Genomic DNA, 23,306 nt, shown 5'->3' on the forward strand with positions numbered 1-23,306 from the left:
CGGGCTGTGTCACTCTGGCTCAGGCAAGTCTGCTGGGGCCCAGAAAGATGGCCAATCACTAGAGCAGGAGGAGAGCCCGGACTTCAGGCTCTCACTCCCGGTGAGGTGGATGGGAGTTCTGGAATCCCCTGGCCAAGTGGTCTTGGGGAATAGCTCCCCCTAACTCAGCCTGGTTTTCTTCATCTGTAGGGAGAATGGGTTAAACTTGGTGGCTCAGAAAGTCCTTTTGGGGTTTAACATCCTGTGGTTCTGCTCCCTGGGAAATGACCCCAGGCCCCAGGGGATAGTGTCCTTCACCACTCCCAGGACCAGGGGGAACTTCTGGGGAAGCTGAGGCCCTTTGTCCCCCCTCTTTCCACACAAGCCTCATGCTCAGTATGCCCCCCAGACCTGGGTGCATCCGAAACGCCTCCTGACCCTGGCCAGCAGGGCTGGACATAAGGAAGGTGGGTGCTTGGGCTGCGCGGGTAGAGGCTGCAGGCTGGCGGGGCTGGGGCTGGTCAGAGCACTCAGCACACCGTGGATGTCTGCTGGTTGAGCGGCGGGATGTGAATCATCTGAGGTAGTGGAGAAGCTGTTCCTCAAAGGGGAGGTTAGGACAAGTAATGTCAGGAAGAGGAGACGTGATTATGAGAGCACAGCATGGTGGTTTGGAGCTCAGGTACTTGAGCCCAGCCTCCAGATCCACACCCGGACTCCAGGACTTGCTGACTGTGTGACCTTGGGCAAGTTACTGGCCCTCTCTGTGCCTCAGTTTCCTCACCAGTATAATAAGGTTGGTAATAATAGCCCACGCTTCCCTGCGGCACCATATTGATATGTGCTAAATAAGTGGTGTCGAGCTCTCATTCAGCACCAGGTGTTCTCCTACCTCCTTCACCTGGTAGACAGGTTATCCACAGAAACAGGACCGACAGGATTTGTATATATAAAGAGAGAGAGAGATGTAATAAGTAATTGGCTCATGTGATCATGGAGGCTTAGAAGTTTCAAGATCTGCAGTCCACAAACTGGAGAACTGGGGGCTCCGATGGCACGGTTCTATTCCAAATGCTGACAGGCCAAGACTCATGAAGAGTCTGAAGACAGGAAAAGACCTATGTCCCAGCTCAAGCGATCAGGCAGGAGTTCCCTCTTATCAGTCTTTTTGTCCTATTCAGGTCTCCAGATGACTGGGTGACGCCCACCTACACTGGGGAGGGCCATCTGCTTTACTGAATCCAGAGTCAAATGTGAATCTCACCCAGAAGCACCTTCAACACCCCCAGAAAACTGACCAAATGGCTAGGCAGCCCCATGGCCCAACTGACACACAGAATGAACTGTCACACCTAGATTATGTCATTCAGAGCAACTCTGAGAGGAAGGAACCATGGATCCCCATTAGGCCCCGAGAGACAGAAGGTGTGGACAGGGTCAGGCTGGGCATCAAACCCAGGCTGTCCAGCTCCAGAGCCTGTACTCATAACCATGCTTGTTCTAAGTTGAGGGAAGGGACATCATTACTGACTTCATTGAACAACCTCCTATTAGGCCCCTGCTGTGTGCAGGAGGTCATGGGGGAAGTATGTAAAGTCTCTGAGAAAACTCCAGGGTCTCTGTGGGGCCCTGGGACACCCCCCCGCCCTCATTGCCCCACCCAGGACTCCCTTGGAGGTTGGGGGCAAAGAGTCACATCCTTGCCATGGGCATTCCTAGGACAGTGCCCCTTTGGAATGGTTGACGACAGGTTGTCCCTGCCTCCAACATTGGGTTGTGTGTCTGCCCTGGAGAGAGCCCCGCCCTCGTCTCCTCCAGCATCCTCCAGAGTGGAGGATGCTGGAGGAGCCTGGGATCAAGCACAGGGGACAGGCGGAAAATGGCCACCCACAAGCCTTCCTCCCTCCATCTCTCTCTGCAGAGCCGCCCACAGTGCAGGTGACGAGGCACGTGATCCAGGGCAGGGGTGTCACACTGAGGTGCTGGGCCCTGGGCTTCTACCCACAGGACATCTCACTGAGCTGGTGGCTGGGTGAGGAGGAACTGACCCTGGAGACCGAGTACGTGGAGACACGCCCCAGCGGGGACGGCACCTACCAGACTTGGGCCGCTGTGTGGGTGCCGGCTGGGGAGGAGGCTGGCTACACCTGCCACGTGCAGCACGCTGGCCTGAACCACATGCTCACCGCGGCGTGGGGTGAGGAGCTGGGCTTAGCTAGGAGGGGGCAATGAGGTCAGGGAGGGTCCCAGGGCCCCCAGAGATAGTCCCATGGTCTAGGGGTGCCTCCTTTTCTCCGCCTTCCTCAGAACCGCCCTCCAGTCAAGGATTCATTGCCATGGTTATCTGCCCCATCCTGTTCTTGCTGGTGGTTGGAGCTGTGATCCTGACCAGGAGGTACCTTCAAGGTAGGTGTGGTATAAAAGTGGGAGGCCCTCCGGCTGGTCCAGCCTCACAGGAGGAAACACTCTGCTGCCATTCCTTCAGCTACATTTCCCTTCTGGTGAGCCGCAGCTACTACTGAGGCCCCGCCCCTGCCACACAGCCACACAGCATCCCAGGGCCGGGAGGACCCCACAGCCAGGGGAGACCGCTGGGCCGGGCCTTGGAAAGGGCCCAGAGGGGGAGAGGGGGAGGGAAGGTGGACACCCAGCCTTCCACCTCTGCCCACTACTCATGTCATCTCTGGTTTGTGCTCTTTTTCTGACAGCCAAGGATGAGGAACCTTATGAACAAGCCCCAGGTGATTATGGGCTGGGTGGGTTCTGGAGAGGAAGCCCCAGGTGCTCCCAAGCCTGAGTGAGGAGCCTTAGAGCCAAAGATGGAGGCAGGGCACTAGGACAGGTGATCTCCCTTTCTGCAGCCTGGCCTCAGCCCGCTCCAAGGCCAGGCAGAGAGGGTGTGGTAAGGGCACTCCTGGGAGCCACCACCTGGGTTTGGTGGGGACCAGGAGCAGGTCGGGTCACCTTCCTTCTTCTTCCCTGCAGGTGGAGAGGAACCCCCATAATTCCCAAAGCCCAGCGAGAGCAGGGGCAGCTCAGCTTCCCTCTGGCCAGAAGTTCGCACACCAAGGAAGTATTCTGGGGGGTGTTCGGGGTCCTGGAAGCCCCTTGCACTGCTGGCTGGCAGATGTGATCTGTCCATGATGAGCCCATCCCACCCCAAAACTGAGCCCTCCTCAACCTCGTCAGCTTTGTTACAAGTGGTCTGTGCCACTAAGGTGGCTCTGTGATCTTCCTGAAGTTCTTTGAAAAATGTAATAATTCCTCATCTTCTACGCTTGATAGTTTGCAGAATGACTTCATGTTAAGTGTAAATCTCAACTTGAGCCTCTCAGGCACCCTGTGACTGTGTGGGTCAGGGTGAGGGTATGTAAGGGTGTGCGGGTGGGTGTGGTGTGTGTGTGCATTAGGGTGTGCGATGTGTTGGTGATGGGGGGTGTCCTTGTGTATCTGAGGAGGAGCTTAGAGGAACAGGTGCTCAGGGGCCTGTCAGTTAACCCTGGGCAGCTGCAGGATGGGAAACAACTCTGTCTATATTTTCCTTCCTGTCCTTTTGAATGGTTTGAGTTTTTACAATAAGCACATGCTACTTTTACAGTAACATTTTTGCTATGTCCTGTGGAAATGCTTGTTAAGGGTGTGTCTGCAAAGGCCCAGCCTAACCTTTCTGAATTTCAACAGAGCAGAAAACCCCATGTCTCCTTTGCAAACAGGAATCACCATGGGACCACATCTTTGCTTATTTAGCAAACAGTTCCTATCTCTTGGCCACCTGATATGCAAGGGACAGGCACTCTCTGCCTTTCCTTCAGTGACTTCAGGGCCTGACAGGGTCTCCTGTGGGGATGTCTGAAACCTGTGTCTGCAGCCCTGGGAGGCCCAAAGCCCAGGGTTTGAAAGATGTGATATTAGAAAAGGATTCAGATTGCACTGAGGATGTGTGTCTATCTCAGCGATGCCATCGTGTCCCACCTATGGAACCTCGTCCTAAGCAGGGTTCTAAGTGTGGTGGGACAGCTTCTGCGCTGGGGCTGGCCCTGCCTCTGCCCTGGCACTGCATGGTCCCAGACCTTTTGCTCTCAGACAGCCTCCAGGTTCTTGACTCACCCAGGAAAAATTTCAAGGATGAATCTGAGTGAGAACAAAGCAAGTTTTATTTAGGTAGACAAAAGGAAAGAGACCAGGGCACAGGTGCCACTGTGAAAGAGGCAAAAAGTGAGTTGTGCTCGTGGTCAGTTAGTTCTTCAGATTTTATGTGTTTCCAAGGGGGTTGGGGATAGGGGCACCAAATTCTGACTCAGCCTTCTGGTTGGGAGGGGTTCTTGTTCCTAATATGGTCCAGTCAGGAAGTGTCATGGCCTTCGTCCCACCCTTATGTTCATAGCAGCACAGTTTACAATAGCCAAGATCTGGAAACAGCCCAACTGCCCATCAGTAGATGAGTGGATAAAAAAGCTGTGGTATTTACACCATGGAATACTATGCAGCTGTGAAAAAGAAGGATCTCTTATCCCTTGGGACAGCATGGAGGGACCTGGAGAGCATTATGCTAAGTGAAATGAGCCAGTCAGAGAAAGACAAGTATCACATGATCTCACTTATATGTGGAATCTAATGAACAAAATAAACTGATGAGCAAAATAGGACCAGAGGCATGGAAGCATGGAACAGACTGACAGGGTCAGAGGGAAAGGGGGAGTAGGTGCAGGAAGAGATTAACCAAGGAACTTATATGCATATATGCATTAACCCATAAACAGACAATAGTGTGGTGAAAGCCTGGGGTAGGGTGGAAACTGGGTGGAGGGGGGGCAATGTGGGGAAAATGGGAGACATCTGTAATATTCTCAACAATAAAGATAAATTTAGAAAAAAAACCCTGCTTGTCTAAGATACCATATTATTTTACTTATATTATGGCATTGAAACAAACTATACAAATGGACAAACAAAACAGAAACAGACTCAGGCACAGAGAACACACTGATGGTTGTCAGATGGGGCACTAGGTAAAAAGGGTGAAAAGATTAAGAGAAGTACAGATTGGCAGTTACAAAACAGTCATGTTGGTGTAAAGTACAGGATGTGGAATATAGTCAATAATATTGTAATAACTATGGACGGTGCCAGATGGGTGCTAGACTTATTCGGGGGGGGGGGGGCGGGATCACTTCATAAGTTATATAAATGTCCCGCTATGTTGTACACCTAAAACTAATACAGAATAATATTGAATGTAAACTATAATTTAAAAATAGAAGTTACTATTGATAACAAAAAGAAATGAAATAAAATGAAAACTGCGTGTTTATTAAAAAAATCAACCAATGAATGCATAAATAAGTGAAATGAGTCATCTCTCTCTGCCCCCATCCCCTTCTTCTCTCGTCTCTAAAAATCAATTATTAAAACATTTTTTAAAAAAGACTTAGGGTAGCTGAATGGATAAGAAAGCAAGACCCGTATATATGCTGTCTACAAGAGACCCACCTCAAAATGAAAGATAGATAGACTAAAAGTAAAGGGATGGAAAAAGATGTTTCATACAAATGGAAATTAAAAAAAAAAAAAAGGCTAGAGTAGCAATATTTATGTCTGATGAAACAGACTTTAAAACAAAGGCTATAGTACGAGACAAAGAAAGACACTACATATTGAGTGTCTACAAAATGAGTCTTAATAAATTCAAGATGGCAGAAATCATATCAAGCATCTTCTCAGATTACAATGGTATGAAACTACAAATCAACTGCAATAAAAAAGAAACCTGAAAAGCATTCCAACACATGGAGGCTAAATATCATGTTATTTAACAATAAATGGATAAATTCAGATCAAGGAAAAATTTAAAAATTACCTGGAAACAAACAAATGAACACAACAACCCTGAGAGAGAAGTTCATAGAATTACAGGTCTACCTCAAAAAGCAAGAAAAAAATCTCAAATAATCTAACTGTTCACCTAAAATAACTAGACAAAGAACAACAAACACAGCACAGGGTAAGTACAGGAAGGAAATAATAAAGAACAAGTGGGAAATGAATGAAATAGAGACTGAAAAAATAAAAAGATCAATGAAAAAAGAGCTGATTCTTTGAAAAAATAAGTAAGATTGTCAAACCTTTAAGCAGATTCATCAAGAAAAAAAAGAAGAGGACCCAAATAAATAAAATCAAATATGAAAGAGGAGAAGTAACAGCTGACACCATTGTAAGAAAATACTATGAACAACTATATGCCAACAAATTGGACAATCTGGAATAAATGGATAAATTCCTAGAAACATACAATCTTCCAAAACTGAATCAGGAAGAATCAGAGAATCTGAACAAACCAACTACAACTAGTGAAATTGAAGCAGTAATCAAAATCTACCAACAAGCAAAAGTCCTGGACTGCATGGCTTCATAGGTGAATTTTACCAAACATTCAAAGAAAAACTAACACCCATCCTTCTCAAACTATTCCAAAAAAATCCAAGAGGAGGGGTGACTCCCCAGTTCTTTTTACAATGCCAGCATTATCCTAAATCCAAAAACAGATAAAGACACTACAAAGAAAGAGAATTACAGGCCAACATCCTGATGGACATAGATGCTAAAATCCTCAACTAAATATTAGCAAGTTGGATCCAGCTGTAGATTTAAAAGATCATACACCATGATGAAGTGGGATTTATTCCAGGCATGCAAGGCTGGTACAATATTTGCAGATCAATAAACAAAGTGAACAATAAAAACCACATGCTCATATCAATAGATGCAGAAAAAGCACTTGATAAAATCCAACACCCATTTTTGAAAAAAACTATCAGCAAAGTGGGAATAGAGGGATAATACCTAAACATCATGAAGGCCACATATGACAGATTCATAACTGACATCATATTGAATGGGGAAAAACTAAAAGTGTTTCCCTTAAGATCAAGAATAAGACAGGGATGTCCACTTTCACTACTCTTATTCAACATGGTACTGGAAGTCCTAGCCACACGATCAGACAACAAGAAGAAATAAAAGGCATCAAAATTGGAAAGCAGGAAGTAAAACTGTCATTATTTGCAGATGACATGATATTGTACATAGAAAACCCTAAAAACTCCAACAAACGACTACTAGGTCTAATAAATGAATTTGGAAGAGTAGCAGGAAACAGAATTAATATTCAGAAATTGGTGGCATTTTTGTACACCAATAATGAACTATCAGAAAGAGAAACTAAGAAAACAATCCAACTTACTATTGCAACAACAAAAACAGTAAGGTACCTAGGAATAAATTAACCAAGGGGATAAAAGACCTATATTGGAAAACTATAAGACATTGAAGAAAGAAATGGAGGAAAATACAAATAAGTGGACTACAAATACCGTGTTCATGGATTGGAAGAAGTAACATCACTAAAATGTCCATACTGCCCGGCCGAGCGTGGCTCAGCGGTTGAGCGTCGACCTGGGATCCAGGCAATTGGGGTTCGATTCCCGGTCAGGGCATATGCCCAGGTTGTGGGCTCGATCAATGACTCTCTCATCATTGATGTTTCTATCTCTCTCTCTCCCTCTCCTTTCCTCTCTCTGAAATCAATAAAGATATATTAAAAAATAAAAATAAATAAAATGTCCATACTACCCAAAGCAATCTATAGATTCAATGCAATTCCTATTGAGATACCAATGGCAGCCCTGGATGGTGTTGCTCAGTGGTAAGAGCCTTGGCCCAGTCACTGAAGGGTCAAGGGTTTCATTCCTAGTCAATGGTGAATACCTGGGTTGGGGGTTTGCTCCCTGCCTCCCCCTCCCCAATCCTTCGCCCCCCTCCTTTGGTCAGGGCACGTCCAGGAGGCAGCTAATTGATGTGTCTCTCTCATGTAGATGTTTCTCTCTCTCTCCTCCTTCCCTCCCTTCCACTCTCGCTGAAAAGCAATGGAAAAAATATATCCTCTGGTGAGGATTAATTAAAAAAAAAAGATACCAATGGCATATTTCATAGATCTAGAACAAATATTACAAAAATTTATATGGAACCCAAAAGACCCAGAACAGCCACAGCATTCTTCAGAAAGAAGACCAAAGTTGGAGGGGTCACAATACTGAATTTCAAGCTATACTACAAGGCCACTGTAATCAAAACTGGCATAAGAACAAGCATATAGATCAATGGAATGGAATGGAGAACCTGGAAATAAACCCATGCCATTATGGGCAATTATTATTTGACAAAGGAGGCAAGACCATACTATGAAGTAAAAACAGTCTCTTCAATAAATGGTGCTGGGAAAATTGGACAGGAACATACAAAAAAAATGAAACAAGACCACCAACTTACACCATACACAAGAATAAATACAAAATAGATAAGAGACTTAAATATAAGTAATGAAATTTTAAAAATCCTAGAAGAAATCATAGGCAGTAAAATCTCAGACATCTCTCATAGCAGTATTTTTCCTAGAGAAAGGGAAAGTGGGGGAAAAGTAAACAAATGGGACTACATTGAACTAAAAAGCTTCCACACAGCAAAAGAAATCATCAACAAAATGAAAAGGGAACCCACTGTATGAGAGAATATATTAGCCAGTGAGAGTTTTTGATAAGGGGTTAATTTCCAAAAATGTATAGAGAACTTATACAACTCAGCACCAGGAAAACGAACAATCCAATTTTAAAATGGGGAAAGGACCTGGGTAGATACTTCTACAAAGAGAACATACAGATAGCCAAGAGACATATGGAAAAATGCTCAACATCACTAATCATCAGAGAGGTGTAAATTAAAACCACAATAGATATCACCTCAAACCTCCCAGAATGGCTACCTTCTATAAATCAACAAACAACAAGTGCTAGTGAGAATATACAGAAAAAGGACCCTAGTGCACTGTTTGTGGGAATGCAGACTGGTGCAACCACTGGGGAAAACAGTACAGCATTTACTAAAAAAATTAAAAATGGAACTTGCTTTTGACCCAGTGACCCCACTTCTGGGAATAGATCATAATAATTCTAATACACCAATTTGGAAAAAAATATGCACCCCTATGTTCATAGCAGCATTATTTACAATAGCCAAGATCTGTAAACGGCCTAAATGCCCATCAGTAGATGAGTGAATAAAAAAGATGTGGTACATTTACACAAGGGAATATTACATAGCCATAAAAAAGAAAGAACTCTTACCTTTTGCAGCAGTATGGTTAGACCTGGAGATTATTAAGCTAAGTGAAATGAGCCAGGCAGTGAAAGACAAATACCATATGATCTCCCTTATATGTGTAATCTAATGAACAAAATAAACTGAGGGGAAAAACAAAAACAGAGGCATGGATACACGGAACTAACTGACAGTTGTCAGAGAGAATAGGGGTGGGGGTACTGGATGAAATAAGGTGAAGGGATTAGCCAAAAAACATTTATGCATAACCCATAGACATAGATAACAGTTTGGTATTGCCAGAGGGATGGGGGGGTGAGAAATATGTGGAGGTGAGCAAACGGTGAAAATGTGGACATCTGTAATAGTGTAAACAACAAAATTAAAAGTTAAATAAAAAATAAAATGGGAACACAGCAACCCAAAATCGATGGGACACAGCAAAAGCAGTCTTCAGAGGAAATTTCGTAGCATTGGAGGCCTACCTCAAGAAACTCTCAGTAAAGTGGGAATAGAGGAAACATACCTCAACAAAAATGTTCAATAAACAATCTAACTTTATACTTAAAGGAACTAGAAAAAACAAAAACAAACAAAAAGACAAAGCCCAACATGAGTAGAAGAAATGAAATAATAATGATCAGAGCAGAAATAAATGAAATAGAGCCTTAAAAAAAAAAAAAAATGCAAAAGGTCAATGAAACCAAGAACTGGTTTTGTGAAATGATAAACAAGATTGAAAAACCTTTATCAAGACTCATCAGGAAAGAAAGGGAGAAGACCCAAATAAATAAAATCAGAAATTAAAGAGAAGTAATAACTGACACCAAAGAAATACAAAGGATCATAAGAAAATACTATGAACAACTATATGCCAACAAATTGAACAATCTGGAAAAATGGATAAATTCCTAGAAAAGTATAATTTTCCAAAACTGAATCAGAAAGAATCAGAGAATCTGAACAGACTGATTACAACTAGTAAAACCGAAGCAGTAACAAAAAAACAAGAGTCCTGGCTTCACAGGTGAATTTTATCAAACATTCAAAGAAGAACTAACACCTATCCTCCTCAAACTATTCCAAAAAATTCAAGAGGAGGGAAGACTCCCAAGCTTATTTATGAGGCCAGTATTATCCTATTTCCAAAACCAGATAAAGATATTACAGAAAAAGAAAATTATAGGCCAATATCCCTGATGAACATAGACACTAAGTTCCTCAACAAAATATTAACAAATTAGAGCCCTTAGCTGGTTTGGCTCAGTGGCTAGAGCGTTGGCCTGCAGACTGAAGGGTTCTGGGTTTGATTGAAACCTAAGGCACATACCTCAGTTTCAGGCTCAGTCCCCCACCCTGGTTGGGGCTCGTGCAGGAAGCAACCAATCAATGTGTCTCTCCCACATCGATGTGTTTTTTTTTTCTCTCTCTCCCCCTTCCACTTTCTCTGAAAAGCAATGGAAAAATATCCTCAGGTGAGGATCAATATATATAAACAAATTAGATATAGTAATACATTTAAAAGGTCATATACCATGACCAAGTTGGATTATTCCAGAGATGCAAGGTTGGTACAGTAGCCACAAATCAATAAGCGTGACACATCACATAAACAGAATAAAGGATAAACCCGTCTGATCCTATCAACAGGTGCAGAAAAGGCATGTAGCAAAATCCAGCACCGTTTGTGATAAAAACTCTCACTAAAGTGGGAATATGGGAGACATATCTCAACATGTTCAATGGTGAAAAGCTAACAGTGGTTTCCTTAAGATTAGGAATGAGAGAAGGATGTTCACTTTCACCACTTTTATTCAACTTTAGTAGCCACAGTAATCAGACAAGAAGAAAGGAAAGAAGTAAAACTGTGATTATTTGCAGATGACATGATACTGTATATACAGAACCTTAAAGATTCCACCAAAAACCTACTAGAACTGATAAACACATTCAGTAAAGTAGTAGGATACAAAATAAATATGCAGATATCAGATGCATTTTTATACACGAATAATGATCTATCAGAAAGTGAAACTAAGAAAACAATCTCATTTACAATTGCTTCAAAAAAAAATAAAATACCTAGGAATAATCTTAACCAAGGATATAAAAGACCTGTACTCAGAAAATTATGAGACACTGAAAAAAGAAATTGAAGAAGATACAAATGAGAGGAGGCACATACCATGTTCGTGGATTGGAAGAATTAACATCATTAAAATGTCCATACTACCCAAAGCAATCTATAGATTCCATGCGATTCCTATCAAGAAATCAATGGCATATTTCACAGAACTAGAACAAATATTCCAAAATTTCATATGGAACCACAATAAACCTCGAATAGCCACAGGAACCTTACAAAAGAAGAACAAAGTTGGAGGAATCGCACTACCTGATATCAAACTATACTACAAGGACATAGTAATTAGGACAGCATGGTACTAGCATAAAAACAGACATAAAGATCAATGGAACACCCCAGAAATAAACCCACAGCTTTATAGTCAATTAATTTTTGACAAAGGAGGCAAAAACAAACAATAGGCTAAAGACAGTCTGTTCAATAAATGATTTTGGGCCCTGGCCGATGCGGCTTAGTGGTTAGAGTGTAGACCCACACACCAAAGGGTTTCAGGTTTGATTCCAAGTCAAGGGCACGTACCTGGGTTTTGGGTTAGATCCCCAGCCCCTGTTGGGGCGTGTCTGGGAGGCAACCAATCGATGTGCCTCTCTCACATTGATATTTCACCCTCTCCCTCTCTCTCTCTCTGCCTTCCACTCTCTCTGAAAAGCAATAGAAAAAATATCCTCAGGTGAGGATTAAAAATAAATAAATTAAGTCCGGCTAGGCGTGGCTCAGTGGTTGAGCATCGACCTAGGATCCGAGATCCAGCGGTTCAATTGCCCCTCAGGGCACATGCCTGGGTTTCCGGCTCCATCCCCAGTTGGGGGCGTGCAGGAGGTAGCCGATCAATGACTCTCCCATCACTAATGTTTCTATCTCTCTCTCTCCTTCTCCCTCCCTCTCTCTGAAATCAATAAAGATATATTTAAAAAATAATAATAAATTAAAAATGGAACTGCCTTATGACCCAGCAATTCCACTTCTGGGAATGTATCCAAAGAAACCCAAAGCACTAATTCAAAAGAATATATGTACCCCTCTGTTCATTGCAGCATTATTTACAATAGCCAAGATCTGGAAGCAACCCAAGTGCCCATCAGTAGATGATTGGATAAAAAAGCTGTGGTACATTAAACAATGGAATACTGTTCAACCTTAAAAAAAAAAAAAGGAAATCTTCCCTTTTGCTACAGCATGGATGGACCCGGGGAGTATTATGCTAAGTGAAAGAAGCCAGTCAGAGAAAGGCAAGTACCATATTATTTCACTTATATGTGGAATCTAATGAACAAAATAAACTAACAAAGTGGAGACAGACTCATGGATACAGAGAACAGACTGACAGCTGTCAGAGGGGTGGGGTGGGGGCTAGGAGAAAAGGGCAAAGCAGTTAAGAAAAAAAATAAAAAGACTCCTGGACGCAGACAACAGTATGGTGATTGCCAGAGGGAAGGGGCGTGGGGGGAGGTAGAAAAACCGAAGTGGAGATACAGGGTGATGGAAGGAGACTTGATTTGGGGTGGTAAAAACACAATACAATATAGAGATGATGTATTGTAGAATTGTGTACTTGAAACCTGTACACAGGTTAATAATTTTATTAACCAATGTCACCCCAATAAATTCAATAAAAGAATAAAATATAAAATAAAATTTAAAAAGTCAAGATAGTGGTTACCTGGGGACGGGAAACGAGTGGAGGTAGACCTGGGATTTCTGGGGTTGCTCCATTTCTTGTTCTGGATGTACACTTTGAAATTTTATTGGAGCTGTATATCTTTGATGTGGGCATTTCTGGGTAGATGTTACATTTCAAGCAGAGCAAAGAGACAGAATCACCAATATTCCCAGAGTCTGTAACAGTGAGACCAGCCAAAATCCTATAACCAGACACAAGACTAACCCACTAGTCACACTCACTCTGTCCAGCCCAGGACCTCTGGAATCTGACTGGGAAAGGGATGCCAGGAGCAGAAGAGCTGGGATCTTGAACTCATCGGGGAGACACAAGCCACAATCGTAGCATCAGAAGGCACTCTGGAGGTTCTCTCTTCCAGCTTCCTAGCCCAGGGGTCAGAGAGTAAATATTGAAGTGTCAGAGAGTAAATATTTAAGAGTCTTCCAGCCACATAGTCTCTGCATAGTCATCTTTGTTTTCTTTTTTTAAATCCTCACCCAAGGATATGTTTATTGGCTTTAGAGGGGGAGGGAGAGAGGAAGAAATATCAATGTGAGAGAGAAACATAGATTGTTTCTGTACGTGCCCCTAAGGGAGATCAAACCCACAACCCGGGCATGTGTCCTGACCGGGAATAGAACCCACAGCCTTCTGGTGTATGGAACAATGCACCAACAATTGAGCCACACCAGCCAAGGCTTTGTTTTCCCTTTTTTACAACCCTTTCAAATTCAAAAAACAGTCTTAGCTCTTGGGCCTTACAAAAAGAAACTGGGAGCCAAATTTGCCAACTGCTGTGTGACCTAGCCCATGCTAGACTACCTCTCTGATACCTCTGACAAATGGTCCCCACAGTGTCTGTGTGCCAAGGGGTTACCTCCTCACCAGGAAATGGAATTTAATCATCTCCCGTGGAACTCTTCTATGGGCTTCACCAGCCTAAAAAGGCTGCTGTTCCCATGGATAAATTTTCTAAAATCAGAGTCCTGAGTAAAATACACTGGCAGCCATCACCACTGCTAGGCCAGCCGGACTGCCCTCCACTGCTGCCGTTTTCTGAGTGCCCTGAGACAGTGGTACCTGGGGCCTTGTGTATGCCAGGCGGCCTGCTCTGACAACCCACAGCTCCCAGCTGGGTTCAGGAGAAAGCTAGCAGAACTCCTGCAAATAGAAGAGTGTGCCTGGTTGCAGGGAGATGTGGGGGCTGCAAGAGAGCTTAAAACCAAGCTTCCTGTATACCTTGGAAAAGATTAGCTAAGCTTCACCACACGACGAAATCTGAGCAAAGCCCATCTCCCAGCTGCCACTTGGATTTGAGGAGAGGTAATTCAGAAGCGAAGGGAAGATAAAACAGGTGTTGAGCTTTTACAGATCCTCATTCACTTAGGTATTCTTGAGAATGGGTGTCCACTCTATGTTCCTTTAGGTATCACAAGTTCCTTCGAGATGCTCCCTCTAGCCTTCTCACCATCTTCTCCCACTTGCTTCCCTTGGCTCTCCCCTTAAGCTGCCCCTCTCCCCACCTGGGCTCAGCACCCCGGGGGCAGGCAGGAACTTGCTTTTGAGTAGCCCTCCCTCTTCCCTCCATCTGCTCTCCAGCTTGTTCCCCCATCCTCCTCTATGTGCAGACCAGAACCTACATTCAGTGCTGGAGAAGTATTCCAGCCTTAAAACTCAGTTCCAGTTCTTATTGCTCAGATTTCCCCACCCACACCCTCCCCACTACCCCTGTGGCTCCTCTGGTTCTACTGTGACCTCCAAGAAGGCTCCCAGACTGTATACTGGGAGTCTACTTGTTAGTTTCCTAACAACCCCATGGATAGGTGTCCTGTCCTAGACAGGTCAGGCCTAGGTTTCAACTCCCATCCTCTCCAGACATAGGGCTCTCAGAACCATTAGGATGACACATGATGGGCTATTTTTCACTACAGGGTCCCAATCACTTGACCCTATTCAAAGTGGGAGAAAATAGAAGATGGGGAGTTTCTTCCAAGGCACATCTAGTACAGGACAGGAATGCAGTCTCAGGTGATGCTGGTACAAAGATAACCTCAGTGGGCACTGTTCCAGTCACTTTACAGATGTCAACTAATCCAACTTCACAACAACCCATCACATGTGTGCTACTATCTTTATTTTGCAGATAGGAAATTGCCAAAGATGCTGAGAAACTAATCCAAGTGGGTTAATTTCTTGAATTATTGAGAGATCACTCTGCAAATTATATAGTTGTCTAACCACTATGCTGCACACCTGAAACTAATATAAAATAATATTGAATATCAACGGGCGTGGCTCAGCGGTTGAGCATCAACCTAGGATCCAGGCAATCGGGGTTCGATTCCCGGTCAGGGCACATGCCCAGGCTGTGGGCTCAATCAATGACTCTCTCATCGTTGATGTTTCTATCTCTCTCTCTCCCTCTCCTTTCCTCTCTCTGAAATCAATAAAGATTTTTTTTTAAATGAATATCAACTGTAATTAAAAAATTATTCAAAAAACTAATCCAAGGTCACACAGAGAGCGACAGAGTTGGATCCTAACACAGCCTGGTGCCACACTTGGGGAAGTCTCCCTCAGGAGAGTATGCCTGGACAAAGACCTGAAGGATACTTAGGAATTATATCTGGGTGAAGCCCTGAGACAAGAGCCTTCTAGGTAAGAAGGACATGTCCAAAGACAGAGGCAAAAGCCTGGTATGAGTGTGCCAGACTGCCATTTCAGATGAATGGTTCTGGTGGTTGCAGGATGGACTGAAACGAAGGCAAGTGACCCTTTAGGAAACTTTTTGATCAGGTGGAAGCTGGTAGGGTCAGATCTAGAATGGCAGGAACAGGGAAGGCCTAAATTTGAGAAGATAAAAGTCAGTGGGACTTGATTCATGTATGTACTCGGCAGATCTGTAGGGAGCACTTGCTGTACGTTCAGCACTGATAGAGAACTTGGGTGTAAAGTGGACAGCAGTTAGTGCCACCCTTGCTTTGTGACACTTATAGTTTCAAGTTCAGGCCCAGAGGGAGAGAGGAAGGGTCCAGGGTGTGTTGAAGGTTCCATTAGGACAGGTGATGTTCCTCAAAGCAAGCAGTGGCCAGCTAGTGAGGGGTGCAATCACTCCAGGGGATCTGTTTGTTTTTTAAATATATCTTTATTGATTTCAGAGGGAGGGTGTGGGAGACAGAGATAGAAACATCAATGATGAGAGTTACTGATGCCCCCCTGCACATCTCTCACCCGGGATGGAGCCCGCACCCAGGCCTGTGCCCGCCACCCGGGCCTGTGCCCACCACCCGGGCATGGGCCCTGACCAGATCAAACTGCAGTCTCCTGGACCACAGGTCCATGCTCAACTGCTGAGCCACGCCGGCCAGGCACTCCAGTGGATCTTGAACAGCATTTTACTAAAATAAAACAGAACATATCAGGGAGCCTTGAATGCCATAAGAACAATTTCAGAAATTTTCTGTTACGTGTGTGCAAGTCTGTATTGGATCAATATGTGCAGTGTACTTCTGACTGAGGGTCAAGTAAAAATAGAAAAACCTTGTAAAACCTTCGATGAAGGGGGACCACACACCTATAACTCTGTACTCCTTGAGGGGGCTAGTTACGTCTTACTCATTTTTTTGTTTCTATTACGTGGGTAGATCAAAGTGGACGGATAAATGAATGGGTGGGTTATGCGTGCGTAAGATGAATGGATGGCTAGATGGAAGGATGAAAAAGGCGCGATGGGTGAGCGGATGGCGAATGGGAGGATTAAGGCGGGAAGGAGGGAAGAGCACAGGCAGAAGTTGGCGCCGCGCAGCACGCCGAGTGTGAAGTGCCCGAGGGGTCGCGGGACCGTGGAGACGAACACAGACTAATGTCGAGCGAGAAGTCAGGGTTCGCCGGCCGAGGCTCTGCAGATACCAAGAGAGGGGTGCATTGGTTTGAAAAGCTAAGCTGCAGGCACATCAATCCCAGACAGATGCCCTGACCTTGGCCCACTCCGCGTCACCGCGAGCTCAGTCCCGCGCGGCCCGCGCCTCTCCCCCACCGCCTCGGGCTGGGAGCGTTCGAGCTGGCGGCTGCACTCACCGCCGCTGAGGCCCGTTTCTGGGTCCCGGCTCTCCCGGGCGGCTGCCGGACCCTGTGTCTGGACGGTCCGAGCGCGGCTAAGGCGGCTCAGCAGCGTCCATCGCTGGTCCCTCCGCCCCGGCGCCTCCTCCCCCAGCCGCGTCTGGCGCGGGGCAGATGGACGCACGGGGGCACTCCCGGCGGCGCGGCTCCCGGGGACACCATAGAGACGCGGTCCGCCGCCGGCCCAGACCGCCCCTCCCGGGTAGGTTAGAGGGCCGACGTCATTTTCAGTCGCCTGAGCCGCTGGATGAGGAAAGCCGGTCTCTGAGGTGGGCGCCTGTTTGGGCAAAGTCGGAGGGAGGCGAAAACCGCGGCGGGATTTGCGTTTGCTCGCTGACACTCGAGGGGAAGTGGGGGCCGCGGCCTGGTTCGGCCCCCGCTGCCCTCGGAGCGCGGCGTGAGCCCGGTCCTCGGGCCTTCGCGTCTCGAGCTCGGAAGAGCGGGAGAGGGGGGAGCAAGGCTTCTCTGAGGGCCTGAGGAGGAAGGCTGCGAAGCCCCCCGCTCCTCGACTCCCAGTGGACGCCTCCACGCCTGCCGACAGCGCTTGAAGATGGCTGGCTATCCCAACACTCGCAACCCTGTGCAGACCCTTCAGGAGGAGGCGGTGTGCGCCATCTGTCTGGACTACTTCACGGACCCCGTGTCCATCGGCTGCGGGCACAACTTCTGCCGAGGGTGTGTGACCCAGCTGTGGGGTAAGGAAGAGGAGGACGGGGACGAAGAGGAGGGTGAGTGGGAGGACGACGACGAGGCGGCGTTGGGGGCCATCGGTGGATGGGGCAACTCCGTCCGAGAGGTTTTGTACCAGGAGAGTGCTGAGGAGTTGTTCCAGGACCAAGATGATGATCCCTGGGTCGGAGACGGTGGCATGAGGAATTGGGACATGCACTATGTGTGGGACCCGGAAGAGGAGGAAGGTCGTGGCTACTACCTGGAAGGCTTGAGACATGACCTGAGATTTGACGCCTTCGGAGAAGAGGAGGTACAGGAAGAATACGAGGACGAAGAGCTGTACCCCGACACCCACCAGCCCCCTCCCCCGGCCCCTCCACGGCTGTTCACCTGCCCCCAGTGCCGAAGGAGCTTCACAAGTCGTAGCTTTCGTCCCAACTTGCAGCTGGCCAACATGGTCCAGATAATTCGCCAAATGTGCCCCTGTCCGTATCCAGGGACCCCGGGGAATGATACGGGTGTCTGCTCCAAACACCAAGAAGCCCTGAAGCTCTTCTGTGAGGTAGACAAAGAGGCCATCTGTGTGGTGTGTCGAGAATCCAGGAGCCACAAGCAGCACAGCGTGGTGCCGTTGGAGGAGGTGGTGCAGGAGTACAAGGTGAGAGGCTTAAGGGAATATGGGGGTTTGAACAAGAGCTGAGAGGGATGGGTACTTGTTAGTTTATTTAATCTTTTTTTGTGAGGGATTGGGGGGCATACTGGAGAGAGATGGGCACATGTAGACAAAGACTAAGGCCAATTGGCTTTCCCAGAGGAAGCTGAGCAAAGACACTAGTTACCAGAAGGTGACCACTGTTGTCATTCCCTTTCAGTCTACCTAAGTATAAGGGTAGAGGTGACAGACCCCTAGTACTTAATTTCCATCTGATGTGAGTCCTGAGTCTGTCACTAAGCACGACGCCAGGACTCGACACATAGGAATGGAAAGCCATAGTACTTGAAGACAATAGACATCAAGACTTCAGAGCACAAGCAGTGTCAAACAGTAACTGGTAAACTGAAATGCCAGGTTTGAGTCCTATACTATTAAGAGCAACTGGCCATGCCTCACTACCAAAATTTGGGGGTGCTTCCCCGCCTTCAGTAGGGCCCACTTTCCCTGTAGAGAAAGGCAGGACAAAAATGTCTTTGGCAAATCAATATCAACCTCATATCCTGATCACTTTGCTTTCCTGGCATGGTATTGTAGTGGCAAGAGTGAAGGACTTAGGATCAGATGACCTGGCCCTGCCACTTACTCTCTCATCTTGGGGCAGGTTTCAACCTGCTAACTTTACTTTTTCCCTAGTCTTATTATGATTAAAAGAGATCATGTGTGCCCTGGCCACTGTGGCTCAGTTGGTTGAGCATCATCCTGTGCACCAAAAGGTCACTGGTTTGATTGCCCGTCAGGGCATATGCCCAGGTTGTGAGCTCCATCCCCAGTTGGGGTGCATGCAGGAGGCAGGAGATTGATGTTTCTCTTTCTCCCTCTTCCTTTCCCTCTCTCAAAAAATAAATAGAAACGTTTAAAAAGAGAAATCATGTGTGAAAGTATTTTATAAACTGTAAGGCACTTTTTTGACTTCCCTATTTGTCTTCCCTTCTTTGGATTTTGACTTGGTTAATGCCTTGCTTTCTAAGTATTAGAGTAGTAGAGAGTTGACTCAATGATAGTGTGAATACTCTTTCTTACCTGAATCTAGGTGGATGTGACCCCTTGTAATACCCAAGGAAGGAGAGGTTGTACTCAGGCCCATAAAAGTCTTAACCTGGAGGATATTCAGTAGCAGCTGCTCACATCTCAGTAGTGCTTTACAGTTTATAAAATGTATTTCCTCATGTTCTCCTACAGCAGTGATTTTCAAACTATGGGTTTTGACAATTAGTGGGTCTTAAAATAAGTGGGTCATGCCCAGCATTATTTGGGCAAAAGCAAAAATATCAGAGTGCATGGAGCACATAAGAAGGGTAAGTATTGTTTTATAAAACTTTTAAATGATATGTACATATGTGTATACTTGGTCTCAGAGTAAAAGGTATTGTTTACTCTGGATTGCAGTCAAAACACCAACAGATCATATATTAGACATCATCACCCCCATTTTATAGTAACTTGGTAAGTGCACAGTTAAGACACAAATCTTAACTACAAATCACTACCAACCATCATACTAACCTGACTTTAAGGACAAACCCAAGCACCATGCTTTCCACTAGGGTAATAATTAAATTTGTCTACAGAAGAAACTATATTCTATACTTCTGCGTTTTAGTACACTGAAGCTGAGGAAAGAAGGTAACCTTTCATTCCTCTTCTAGAATTTTTCTGGAAAGGATTTGAAATTGGAATTTTAATTAAAAGCCAATTTAAACAAGAGAAAAGAGATGGTCTCTTCAACTGGGGAGATCAGATAAAACACTCATTTGAAACCTGAAAATTATTTATAAACAGCAAATCAAGTTAAAGAAATTGGGGATAATCTCTTTTGAAATATAGAATATTTAAAAGAAAACTTTTACTTTCAAACATACACCAGAACTTAGGTAGATGGTGTTGCCAAATATAGGAATTACACTGAAGAGAAAAAATTATTATTTTATGTAAGTTGATAGTAACTGACATATTCTTTCACTCTTTATACAGTACATAGTTTTGTAACTTCCTTTCAATGGTGAATGCAAGATTTAGAATTTTACTGAAGAAGTTTCTAATAGTTAACATTATATAAGGAACTATTTTTGTATAATGGTTTATTTAACATGTTATACATTATCAATCACAGTGCTGGTTACAGTGAATTCTCTATTGTCAGCTACTAATTCAACACAAATTTTTTATCTACTTTGGAGTGATTAGGCTTTTTAGTTTTAGGGGCTATGAGTAGAGAGCTGTTACTCAGTGATTTTTAGGAATAGGAGAGAATGGCATTCTCTCCCCCTCCCTCCACAACTTATATCAGCATTGCAGGGTATGGGGAGTTATAGTAGAGAGAGCAAGAAACTACAGGTGTTCATTTATACTACTGCATATCCAGGACAGTTATATTGTTTCAAAGTCAATGTTCTTTTTAAAAATTTTTTATTGTTGAAAGTATTACAGATGACCCCCTTGTCTTTGTCCATGGGTATGCATATATGCACATAAATTCTTTGGTTAATCTCTTCCCACCCCCAACCCCCGAGGTCAATGTTCTTTTAAAGTTTAATTTTGTATAAGAGGCTTTTTAGCTCTGAAAACTTATTTACATCTTCCTTTTTTGTCTATCCCATGAGTTAGAGTTCGTCTTGACTCTTCAAGCTAGAATCAGAGGATTATGAAAGTAAGATCATTTTAGATTTGACCAAGAGCACCATTAAATGGTGTCAGGTTTTAGGCGGCAGATGGGTGTATAAAAAGAAAATGAACAAAGAATTTCACCTACTGGGGATCAGGCATAACTGGATGCCTGTATTGCCCTGCCACCCAGGTGCCACCTGTAAAGTCATTCATCGCTCTGCAAGAGGGACCAGATGCTTCCATCATCAGTACTCCTTGTTTATCTGTTTTGTCCTTTGACATAGCTAAAGATGACAGCCAATTCCTTTTTGAGGTTTTTATCAAGTATATATTCACGTTACAATGTAGAAGATAGGGTCAGCTTCTCCTCCAGTTATGTTATCTGAAAGTGTTGCGCAGTGACACCATGCCAAACACTGTTAAATTTATACCATTAAAAACAGTAGAGTGTTCCACAAAGCACAATTCTCTGCAGCTTTAAGACTGGACTGTATTGGAATATTAACAGGAATCTTCAAAGGCCATGAAAGCTTAATATTAAATAACTCTTTTAATTGCAAAGGAGAAAAAAATGGAGAAACTTGTGAAACCCTTCATTCCAAGTACTGCCACAACTTTAAGAGGAAATTGAGGAATACCGGAATTTCTTCACTTACTTCTGCAGTCTTAACAATGAATTAATGAATGACAGCATATCACTCTTCAGGTTTTAAAAAACATCAGCTCATCCTTCTTTGCTAATAGTTAAGATGAATCTACTGACAAAGAAAATTGTGCTTTGCTTTTGATCACAATTATTAGGCTTTAAAAACCATGTGCTATTTTCATAAACCAAGTACTTGACCACTAAAGACAATATTTTTGAAGCTGTATTAAATAAACTGAGTTTGGGGGGAAATTATAGGAGTATTCGCTGATGGTACTACAGCAATGGCATATTTTAGATCTGTTGTTTTGTTTTGGCAAAAATTGAAGAAATTCGGCATTCAGGATGTACTGGAACAGTCAACGCCAAGCATAGAATTCCATCGATCTGCCCACAGACTACAGGAAATCTTCAGCCTTGCTGTCAGCATGTATGAAAAACAGTACATTTGATCCCAGTTTGCCTTGGGTTTTGAAGATCTGAATGCTATTTGGAGTGTTTTTTCTGTTACATACTGAGGTTCCCTGGTTGTCAAAGAACTGAATTCAGCTGAATTTATGGACAGAACAACTGAATTTGGAACGCCAATGATAGAACAATCCTGATTTTGGAACACCAACAAAAGAATCTGTACTTTAAAAACTAAAACTTTCATAATTTAACACGTTATAGTTTAAAATACACTGACCCTGAAATGCCAAGGAGCAAACACCAATGTCACTGCTCATTATGAAATACTTCAAGCAAAACTTGCCAAAAATTCAGATACAGAGAGCAAACCCATGCTAACAGTGTCTATCTTTCTTGGTCAGTCTTTTGATTCATGAATGTTATTTCAAGAAAAAAAGCAAAATATCCAGGACTATTTTTGGGAGATGTGTTCTTGACCCTTTTCTTAAGACCTACCTTTGGTAGCTTTTGGGAAGAATGTGTTTCACACTGATGTTCAGTTTTCACTGGAAGAACTTAAGAAGGATTTTGTGGAACTCAAAGTCTTGATTGTTTTTACTAGCAACTTCCAGATACTCTAGAGAAGTTTGGGTGTAAAACGTCTAAGCAGATAGAATACTTCATTCCATTTGTTATTCCATTTTTTTCCCTTACATTATAAAAGGTTGGGGTTTTTTTTCCTGCTACATCTAGCTGTGAGGAGAAGCAGTGCAAGAGTGTTGTTAAAACAGCATTTTGTTGCATCTTCTACACCACCCGGGAAAAAAAGTTAAGGTGTAACTGTGACATGGTTATCACATCATCTAATAAAGTTTTGCCTTCCAAAATTACCATTTTTTGGATTAATTTTAGTCACGATACTTAGTTGTGAAAATTTAAATATCACTAGAAGGAGAATGTAAGATTTTTAGATATATAAGTAGAGGTGGGTTACAAAAATGTTGAGAGAAACTGGTATATCCATATCCACCAGATGCTCATCTGTTTATTGAATGTCTTCCCTACTAGGTTCGGCTGTTGACTGCTGTATCACAAGTCAGACTGTTTAAACTTGCTCCTCTCTACTTCTGTGGCTGTACCGGGGACTCATCTTCACACAGACTTGCTACATATCTGAAATCCTCAACTCCAGTTGCACTATGACCTTAGCTCTTAGCTTTCTGGT

General features: G+C 44.1%; 2 protein-coding genes and 1 long non-coding RNA gene across 9 annotated transcripts in view; 2 read left to right on the forward strand and 1 right to left on the reverse strand.

Moving 5' to 3' along the window:
* The window catches only part of LOC107528441 (class I histocompatibility antigen, Gogo-C*0203 alpha chain-like), a 15,874-nt gene extending 12,107 nt beyond the window's left edge, over nucleotides 1–3,767 (forward strand). For 2 of the 6 annotated variants that reach the window (XM_087816226.1, XM_087816227.1), the window contains exons 5-7: nucleotides 1,901–2,176; nucleotides 2,287–2,385; nucleotides 2,688–2,899. In XM_087816226.1, the coding sequence (XP_087672352.1) occupies nucleotides 1,901–2,176; nucleotides 2,287–2,385; nucleotides 2,688–2,776 (464 nt within the window). In that variant the 3' untranslated portion in view covers nucleotides 2,777–2,899. Of the gene's footprint in view, nucleotides 1–1,900; nucleotides 2,177–2,286; nucleotides 2,386–2,687; nucleotides 2,900–2,964 lie in introns of those variants that run through there. The other 4 variants (XM_087816228.1, XM_087816231.1, XM_087816230.1 and 1 more) reach the window with 4 other exon arrangements.
* Nucleotides 1–17,122, reverse strand: part of LOC148093171 (uncharacterized) — a 21,955-nt gene extending 4,833 nt beyond the window's left edge. The window contains exons 1-3 of one of the 2 annotated variants that reach the window (XR_015714383.1): nucleotides 17,013–17,122; nucleotides 16,241–16,333; nucleotides 13,178–13,318 (exon numbers count right to left, since the gene is read on the reverse strand). This is a non-coding gene — a long non-coding RNA (uncharacterized LOC148093171). Of the gene's footprint in view, nucleotides 1–13,177; nucleotides 13,319–16,240; nucleotides 16,900–17,012 lie in introns of those variants that run through there. The other variant, XR_015714382.1, reaches the window with a different exon arrangement.
* Nucleotides 17,123–17,306: 184 nt separating this feature from the next.
* Nucleotides 17,307–22,392, forward strand: TRIM52 (tripartite motif containing 52). Its single transcript, XM_087816237.1, has 2 exons — nucleotides 17,307–18,384; nucleotides 21,046–22,392. The coding sequence occupies exons 1-2, from the start codon at nucleotides 17,605–17,607 to the stop codon at nucleotides 21,055–21,057; spliced, it is 792 nt and encodes a 263-aa protein (XP_087672363.1). The 5' UTR covers nucleotides 17,307–17,604; the 3' UTR covers nucleotides 21,058–22,392.
* The last annotated feature ends 914 nt before the right edge of the window (nucleotides 22,393–23,306 follow it).

The sequence above is a fragment of the Miniopterus natalensis genome, chromosome 4, assembly GCF_054644295.1.
Source record: "Miniopterus natalensis isolate mMinNat1 chromosome 4, mMinNat1.hap1, whole genome shotgun sequence".
Taxonomy (NCBI): Eukaryota; Metazoa; Chordata; class Mammalia; order Chiroptera; family Miniopteridae; genus Miniopterus; species Miniopterus natalensis.

Excerpts from the sequence above, each read along its gene's own strand:
- TRIM52 (XM_087816237.1), top strand. The coding sequence starts at position 17,605 with ATGGCTGGCTATCCCAACACTCGCAACCCTGTGCAGACCCTTCAGGAG.